General features: G+C 42.2%; 1 protein-coding gene across 7 annotated transcripts; it reads left to right on the top strand.

Moving 5' to 3' along the window:
- Positions 1-4886: 4886 nt before the first annotated feature.
- LOC120679589 (pentatricopeptide repeat-containing protein At1g80880, mitochondrial-like) lies at positions 4887-8065 on the top strand. Of its 7 annotated transcripts, none has more exons than XR_005677256.1 (4): positions 4967-5529; positions 5900-7018; positions 7544-7583; positions 7688-8065. XR_005677256.1 is itself a non-coding variant. In XM_039961198.1 (2 exons), the coding sequence occupies exons 1-2, from the start codon at positions 4967-4969 to the stop codon at positions 6927-6929; spliced, it is 1593 nt and encodes a 530-aa protein (XP_039817132.1). In that variant the 5' UTR covers positions 4887-4966; the 3' UTR covers positions 6930-7787. The 7 variants fall into 7 exon arrangements, 1 of the variants encoding a protein (XP_039817132.1); XR_005677254.1 differs by adding an exon at positions 7407-7454 and having other exon boundaries at positions 7544-7806; XR_005677253.1 differs by having other exon boundaries at positions 7407-7823.
- The last annotated feature ends 1032 nt before the right edge of the window (positions 8066-9097 follow it).

Below are 9097 nucleotides of genomic sequence, written 5' to 3' on the forward strand. Positions count from 1 at the left end.
CCAGCTGAAATTAGTGAAGATGGGCTGCTAATAGCTTAATGATAGGCTGTGTTTATGTCACATTACAGCATTGTACTTCAAGATGGATCTGGCTTACCAAATGATTAGTGCTGGTTTGCTCTCGATAGCTACCCTTTAGGTTCTTTGGGCTTTTGTTGACATAAATTATTTGTTTATAGAAATGTTGACACAAAAGCAGCACACCGATATGAATTGGCAAATATTATTTTAGTAGGTTTAGCACTAGTTGTAGCAACTAAAGAAATTTTGTGCAGAAAGGGCACTTCATTGCGGTGCCTAAATTTATTTTGTGTTAATTGATGGCTATTGACGTGTCGTGCCTAAATTTATTTTGTGTGAACTGATGGCTATTTGATGTGCCATACTTAAATTTATTTCATTGCCGTGTGAACTGCTGGCTGCATGTATTCCTCTCTGAACTGATGTATGCATATATGAACTGAAGAGTTGCATGCGTGTATGAACTGAAGGGCTGCATTTATTCCTCTCTGAACTGATGCATGCGTGTATGAGCTAGGGCTGGCTGGGTCGCGGCATGTATAAATAGCTGCTTGGTGATTTCTGTATTGACATATATCTCCCTTCCATTTTTTACTCGATGTCGCCTAGTGATGATCCTGCTGTGCCTGATGGTGATCCTCCTCTGCCTGATGATGATGATCAATGTCACTCTGGTGAAGACCTGGAGTCTGAAGATCTAGGCGATGATTGTGACCGGGAAGAAATTGATCCAGCGGAGGTATATACACTTGAAGACTTCCTTATCGAGGATGAAAACTAGAAGCTTTCCGAAGGAAGATTGGTGAGAAATTGAAGGCCAATATTGAAGGATCATCTTCTGAACCACCATGTCATCGTCAACGTCAAAGTGGACCGTGGAGGTATGTACCTAGACCTCGAGAAGCTGGTCATGATCATCTTGTTGCCAACTATTTCTCTGCAAATTCTATCTATACTGATGAGCAGTTTCATAGGAGGTGGATGAATAAGCCTCTGTTCCTACGAATAGTTAGAACTCTCAGTTATTGATCTTCCTTTTTTACTCTAAGAGTGGACACAACTAGTCGAGATGGCTACTCACCTCTTCAAAAGTATACTACAACCATTTGAATGCTAGGATACGACACACCGGCTGATACACTTGACGAGGTACTCAAGATTGTGGTGAGCACGTCTTTTGAGTGCTTAGTAAAATTTGCCTAAGGGGTAATTGAATGTTTTGGTGGCGACTACCTCCGTCCTCTAAGAAGTGATGAACTCTACAACAGAATGAGTCTTGTGGCTTTCTAGGCAGATCGAAAGTATTGATTGTAATCATTGGGTGTGGAAGAAAGGTTGGGCAGGCATAAAAACTCCTACAATGATCCTTGAATTGGTAGCATCACGTGATCTTCATATATATGGCATGCTTTTTTTTGGTATAACTGGTTTCTATAATGATATCAATGTATTGAACAAATCACCACTATTCATTGATGCGATAAAAGGAGAAGCTCCAAGAGTGTATTATAATGTAAATGGAATGCAATATGACATGGGGTACTATCTAGCTGATGGAATATATCCAGAGTCGGCGTCATTTGTGAAGACAATATCTAAGCCTCAAACAGAGAAACACAAATTGTATGCACGATGTGAAAGAAGGGGCAAGGAAGGATGTGGAGTGTGCATTAGGCGTGCTGCAATTTTGTTTTGATATCGTTAATCATCCGGCACGGTTATGAAAATGGAATAATGTTGTTAATATAATGCAAGCTTGCATTATCCTCCATAATATGATAGTCGAAGATGAGAATGAGTTGGTTAGAACTCCATGGATTTGAATGAGAATCCGAGTGCAACCATTGTCCTACCACCGGAAATGAGTACAAATGATAATCCTAACCCATGCTTTGCACAAGTGCTTAATAGAAAGTTAGAAACTCGGCAATCTGAGCTCGTTCTACACATAGACAACTCAAGAATGATTTGGTTGAGCATATATGGCAGGGTTATGGGCAAAGAGGAAATTAGAGCTACATGTTTTAATCAAAGTATTACTTTTATTATATCATATCATGTATTCCTAAAAACTTTCTCATATGAAAACATATATTATATATATGCTTCTCTGAGAGATTCATGGGGATTGTTTGAATATATCATGCGTTCTCTCGTGTAAGCACTAAAATGATTACAAAGATCAAATTATATACTAGATCACTATGATTTACATGTCAAAGGGTGAATTAAATATCTTGTGGATAACCAAATAGATAGTAACTGTCTAACTATTGTACAAGCGTCTATTTAGCTATCTATGTGTGATAAAAAAACTACAGCTGTCTAAACTGTTGTATTTGCCCTCAGGGATTCAATTAGGAAAGGAATAAAAGCTTCACGTCATGAACAGTAGAGTCTAAAGATGTGGAGCAGGGCTTTTGTGTCAACTCTTAACTAAATTACTCGTGTGTAAGAGAAACATAGGCCATATTTAGTTCTCAAAAAAAATTCTACAGATCCCATCACATCGAATATTCGAACACATGTATGAAGTATTAAATGCAGTTAAAAAACAACTAATTATACAGTTTAACCATAAATGATGAGACGAATTGTTTAAGTCTAATTAGTCCATGATTTGACATTAATTGCCAACTAACAACGAAAGTCAGTAGATGATGTAATCAAGGCGATGCTATATACTCCTCCAAAGATCAAGAAAATCCTTGGAATGAAGATATTGGCCCGTTTTGCTTATTTCTAGAAGATTCTAGAAAGCACTTTGACTGCTAATTAGGGATATTAAATAAAGATAGTTTACAAAACTAACTCCAGTATCCTGTGCTTGGAATTCTGAAGAATCTAACGAGACTTTTGACTGCGTGATTAGAAGATGATTATCAATTAATTACCGCCATTAGATTCGTTGCGAAAAATTATACCCGTCCATGAAGAGGTTTTGCAAATAGACTTCATTTAAGATGTATTTAGATCTCAAAATTTTATACCAAAAAACATCACATCGAATGTTTAGATACTAAAATTTTACACCTAAAAACCATGAGATACTTTTGCGTTTTCTTCATTCACGATCTGATCATCTACGGCAGTTTGCCCACTCCATGATCCAATATTCCGTACGTATTTCCATGACAGATCTTAAATTCAAGCCGGAGCACCACGGGCGGCCAACGCCTTGCCACGGCGCAGAGATCCAGGGCCGACCGCCGCCTTGCCCCTGGCCAGGAAAATTTCTCAGCAAAAAAGTTTCGAGAAAACTGATAATCACGTTTATCAATGGTAACCAGTTTAATAATAATTCTCAGTAATTTTGAATTCGTAATCACCCCTTATCTCATAAGCTACATATGTTTTCATTCTAAACATTGTGATGTCTTGTTTTCTATTAGATTGTTTGGAGATCATCTAGATTATTTTATGTACAGTTTGAGGAGTTTTTCTATAAATTTTATCTGAAAGAGAAACAGTAAATCCGATAAATTTCGAAAAAATCCGATAAATATGTTCATCTGTCATCTCCAGTTTTTTTTTTCCTGGCCGAAGCACCACGGCCAGCCACCGCCTTGCCCCTGCTCGGTGATCTAAGGCTGGCCGCCACCTTGTCTCTAGCCGGAACCCCACGGCGGACCGCCGCTTTGCCCCTGCCCGGAGACCCAAGGCCGGCCACCACCTTGCCCCTGGGGATCCAAGGCTGGCCGCCGCTTTGTCCAACCCCACAGGCGGCCACCACCTTGCCCCTGCCTGGATAATCAATGATGGCCGCCGGTGCGCCCCTGCCCGAGGCATCTTGCGTCCGCTCGATTTTGGTTTTTTTCTGAACTAGAACACACTATGACCCATAATGAGAGATATTAAATAAAGCAGTTTATAAAACACTTTCATAACCTCTGTGTTATGAATGCTAAAAATAGTCTTTGACCGCGTAATTAGAGAATAGTTATTATAGCATCACTATAGACAATCATGATTAATTACCGTCATTAGATTCGTCACAAAAGTTACACTCATCTCTAAAAAATTCTTACCAATAGACTTCATTTAATTTAAATATGTGAAATTTTTTATCTGAAGACGTGTTCTAGAAACCAAACAAAGAATTTTTTATCTGAAGACGTGTTCTAGAAACCAATGATTGGAACACAACGGATTGAGAAATTTTCTCTATTAAAGCCACATGAAAAAAAAAGTTTTGGACCAACTAAACGAAACCGACAGGATGGCGGCATGTGGCACCGCGCGTTCAGATCAACGTACCACACTTCCCAAATCCGTCTCAGCCTCCTACCACTCCAGGCTCGAAAACAATTGCCCTCCTCTCATGGCGCCGCCGTTCGCCGCCGGCCTCCGCCGCCTTCCCCGATATCAATGATGGCCGCCGGTGCGCCCCTGCCCGAGCCCCGAGGCATCTTGCGTCCGCTCGATTTTGGTTTTTTTCTGAACTAGAACCACTATGACCCATAATGAGAGATATTAAATAAAGCAGTTTATAAAATCAATTTCATAACCTCTGTGTTATGAATGCTAAAAAATAGTCTTTGACCGCGTAATTAGAGAATAGTTATTATAGCATCACTATAGACAATCATGATTAATTACCGTCATTAGATTCGTCACAAAAGTTACACTCATCTCTAAAAAATTCTTACAAATAGACTTCATTTAATATTAAATATGTGAAATTTTTTTATCTGAAGACGTGTTCTAGAAACCAAACAAAGAATTTTTTTATCTGAAGACGTGTTCTAGAAACCAATGATTGAGAACACACGGAGAGAAATTTTCTCTATTAAAAGCCACATGAAAAAAAAAGTTTTGGACCAACTAAACGAAACCGACAGGATGGCGGCATGTGGCACCGCGCGTTCAGATCAACGTACCACACTTCCCAAATCCGTCTCAGCCTCCTACCACTCCCAGGCTCGAAAACAATTGCCCTCCTCTCATGGCGCCGCCGTTCGCCGCCGGCATCCGCCGCCTTCCCCTTTCCAACCTCCACCGCCTCCTGTCGTCCCACCACCTACACCTCTCCATCTCCCACTCCCCCTCCGACCAAAGCGACTTCGAGCCAGACCCCGAGCACCCCCTCCCTCTTCCTCCCGCCACCGACGACGACGGCGAGCTCGCCTCCTTCGTCCACCGCATCTCCAGCGCGGCCTCCTCCGCTTCCTCCCCGAAGGAAGCGCTCTCTCTACTCCTATCCAACACCACAACCACGGGCTCATCACCGGCCCCAGCATCCCCGGCCCTCCTCGTCCGCGCCCTCTGGGAGCTGCGCCGCGACCCGGACGCCGCCGCGCTCGCGGTTCGCTACGGAGACGAGAGCAGCGCCGTGGATGGGGCCGATGGGGCGGGCGCAGGACCGCAGCCGCCGCCGGCCGAGGCGTGGCACCTGGCCGTGTGGGCCGCGGGGAAGGCGCGGCGGTTCGACCTCGCGTGGGCGGTCGTGCGGCGCATGCAGCGCCGCGGGGTGCTCACTCGCCGTGCCATGATCATCCTGATGGAGAGGTGCGGTCTCTTGCACGGAATATGTCTTCATTTTGTGGATCCTGCTTTAGAAGTTGGCAAATCATGCTGATGGTAGTATAGTTGAGTATTGTCCAATTCTCAGGATCTCTGTGGTGATTGTATAATTGTTAATCAAAGATGGTAGATAGTACAGGTAGTACGAATGCTTAGATCAAAATATTAGATTGATGTTCCAGAATATAAAGCTGTCACAAGGGCTGAACTTAGCATCTTGCTTTGTTGAGCAGAGTGTTGCTGCCGTTTTGGCAGTCATAATGCAGTAATTGGACTTTGTTCATCCTTCCGAAACTTATGTTTTATTTTCTCATCATGTACTTTACATCGGACCAATATGGATATTAAATTTCAGGTATGCAGCTGCCAATGAAGTGAATAAAGCAATCAAGACATTTGATGTGATGGAGAAGTTTAAAGTGGAAGCAGATCAAACTGCATTTTACTCCCTTCTCCGTGCTCTTTGCAAAAGCAAAAACTTAGAGGATGCTGAGGAGTTGCTTCTTCTGAGAAAGAAATTCTTCCCACTTACTGCAGAAGGTTTCAATATAATTCTAGATGGTTGGTGTAATGTCATCACTGATGTGGCTGAAGCAAAGAGAGTTTGGAGAGAAATGTCCAATTACTGTATTACTCCTGATGGTATATCCTATACTCTCATGGTCAGCTGTTTCTCAAAAGTAGGAAACCTTTTTGATACCCTGAGGGTTTATGATGAAATGAAAAAGAGGGGCTGGACTCCTGCTATTGGTGTTTACAATTCACTTGTCTATGTTCTGACAAGAGAGAATTGCATGAAGGATGCACACAATATATTCAGCAAACTTATAGATGAAGGTATCCAACCGGATGTTGAAACATACAACAGTATGATAGTTCCACTTTGTGAAAGTTCTAAGCTTGATGAAGCACGAATAGTGATGGAAAGCATGATACTTAAGGGCATTGTTCCAACCATTTCGACTTACCATGCATTTTTGAAGCAAGAAGGCATTGACGAGTCACTGAAGCTCTTGCAAAAAATGAAGGAAGATGGTTGTGGCCCTAAGAGTGAAACGTTTCTCATGCTTATTGATAAATTTTTTCTACTGAATGAGTCTAGAAATGCTCTCAGAGTATGGAATGAAATGAGAAAATATGACATTAACCCTGCTCGTTCACACTATATGACAGTGGTCCAAGGTTTAGTAAAGCATGGATGTATACCAAGAGCTTTAGAGTACTATGATGAAATGAAGGAAAAGGGTTTCGCTTCTGATACACAACTTGACAAGGAATTCGAAACCTTTCTTTTGGCCAACAGAGACCACTGGAAAGGACCTGGCAAATACAATATCATTCCCCAATGGAGCAAACATTTTACAATGCGGTCAAGAATGCAATAACAAATATGTTCAATCGAATTTGGTTATACTGTGTTTTCTGATATGGGGGAATTAATTCCAACAAAGTAGAATTTTTTTACCAGTGTGAGGTACGTTTATTTGACCTCTGCTTGAACCCTGACTATAGCACATATATTAATGTTTATGTGAATCTAACTGCAAAACTGTAATATACACGGCATTTGCTTGTGTTGCTGCTTCTGAAATAATTACCTTTGAACTGACTTTGTGTGATACAATGGTCGTGTGTCATCCAAGTCTATGTTTTTGGTAAAAACGTGTTAATCATGTTTGTTTTTGAATGGCCAATATTAGTTATCTCGCCTACCAGCACTTGCAGTAGGTAAACTGTCTGACAATTGGGATCTGAGTATGATTTTTGAGTGAAGTTTGGTTATTTTACGCACTGGAGGAATTTGGATTTTTAAGTCTGTTATTAGAATGTTTGTATAGTAACTCATGATACCGCAATGTCAGACCCTTACGAGTTGAGATGTTCTGCATACAACTCTGCTGGAGCACAAGGTCGAACACTCATGATGGGTCACCTTTCGTTTTACAAGCAAAGCCATGTAATAAAGAATATTAATAGGTATGATTGCCTGATTACTCAGGTTACTGGGCTCGATCTGGACTCTGGTTGCTTGTAAGGAGGTATGTAGGTGCAGATATATCGGCTAAAATTTATAGTTTGTAGAGTGTCAACTCTGTTAAGTTTTGAACTTGAGGTAGTAACAGCTCCATTTTCTTTGTGACAGTCTGTTGTCCTTGTGCTGTTTTGATCCTGAGGTCCGATTTCGCTTCTATTTATTCAAGTACTCAATGGAAGGAGCAAATAGTTGTACAATTTCTCAGTAATGTGGTGCATTCTGTCTAATATTATATGTTATTTCAGAATGGGTTTTATCCTTTGCGAAAAATAAGCTTTGGTGATTGGTGGTGTTTGCAGGCCTGTCGCAAAAGTAATGGAGATTTTGAATCAATTTAATGAGCTGATAAAACAAAAAACAATAGGGCCGTGACCTTATATATGCTTGTAAATTAGACCACATATAGCATTCCAATCTGATTATGTCAAAACAGTAAATGTCTATTTGATGACATCCTGCAGCTACTACATGAAAAGAGATATAGCAGAAAGTCTTACGAGTAAGTATTGAGTTTTAGTAGCCGAAAGTCTTACGAGTAAGTATTGAGTTTTAGGAGATTGGTTGCTACCTTTCTCTATATGACCTGAAACGTGGAGATGATATAACTCAGGTTTTATCGATAGCTGTAGATTTTGCAGTTCTCTTTTTTTCTAATGCAGAATTTGAAGTTTTACATGGAAAAAGGGAATATTGTGACAAAGTAGTTGCAAGCATTTCCCATTTGCCTATCTAGCTGGACCAAAAGAAAGTATGTGAGACCTTAATCACTGCTTTCGTGTCTGTAGGCCTGCCGCGAGATAGAGGCCCATCCATGATCCGTCAACAGCCTGCCGGGCAGCCCAACCCAACAAATTGTCTTATAAAAAAAAACTCAATTCCAAAATAGAGGGGCAAACTCACAGGTCCCAGTAAACGGATTGGAGTCCAGGGTGACCACGGTCCGGTCTAATCTGCTTTATTACTCGCCCTCCTCTCTCCTCTTCCTCTCGCTATAGATGGCCAAATGTGCCGCATAGCACGACACGACTATAAACCCTCCGGCACGACAGGACTAGGCACGGCACAACTAGGCACCATAGCTTAGTCGTGTTGTGCCGTGTCGGCACTGCATGCCTGTCCCTCAGCCCAGGCACGACACTATCCGCGCGCAGTCATGCCATGCCGGCATGATAGGCACGGCGTGCTCGTGCCGACCCGAGCCCGTCTTGGCCGCCGGCCTTCGCCCTCAACCGCATGTCCCGGCCGCTAACCTCCACCCTCCGCCGCACGTCCCGGCCACCGGCCTCCGCCGCGACCATCACTGCCGCCATGTGCGCCGACTGCCGGCCCCACCCGTGCGCATGTTGCTGGCTCCCGCCTCGCGCCCGCCAACCTATGTCTGTAAGGACACATGACCTCATTAGGCTATAGTTTGTTATTTTGGTAATTGTTTGACAACATAATTATTAGGACTAACATGTTGTCAAGATGTGCTTTGAAGGTGTTTGTTAGATTCCAAGGATGTAATGGAAGCCCTTC

Source organism: Panicum virgatum, chromosome 6N, assembly GCF_016808335.1.
Source record: "Panicum virgatum strain AP13 chromosome 6N, P.virgatum_v5, whole genome shotgun sequence".
In the NCBI taxonomy this organism is placed as follows: Eukaryota; Viridiplantae; Streptophyta; class Magnoliopsida; order Poales; family Poaceae; genus Panicum; species Panicum virgatum.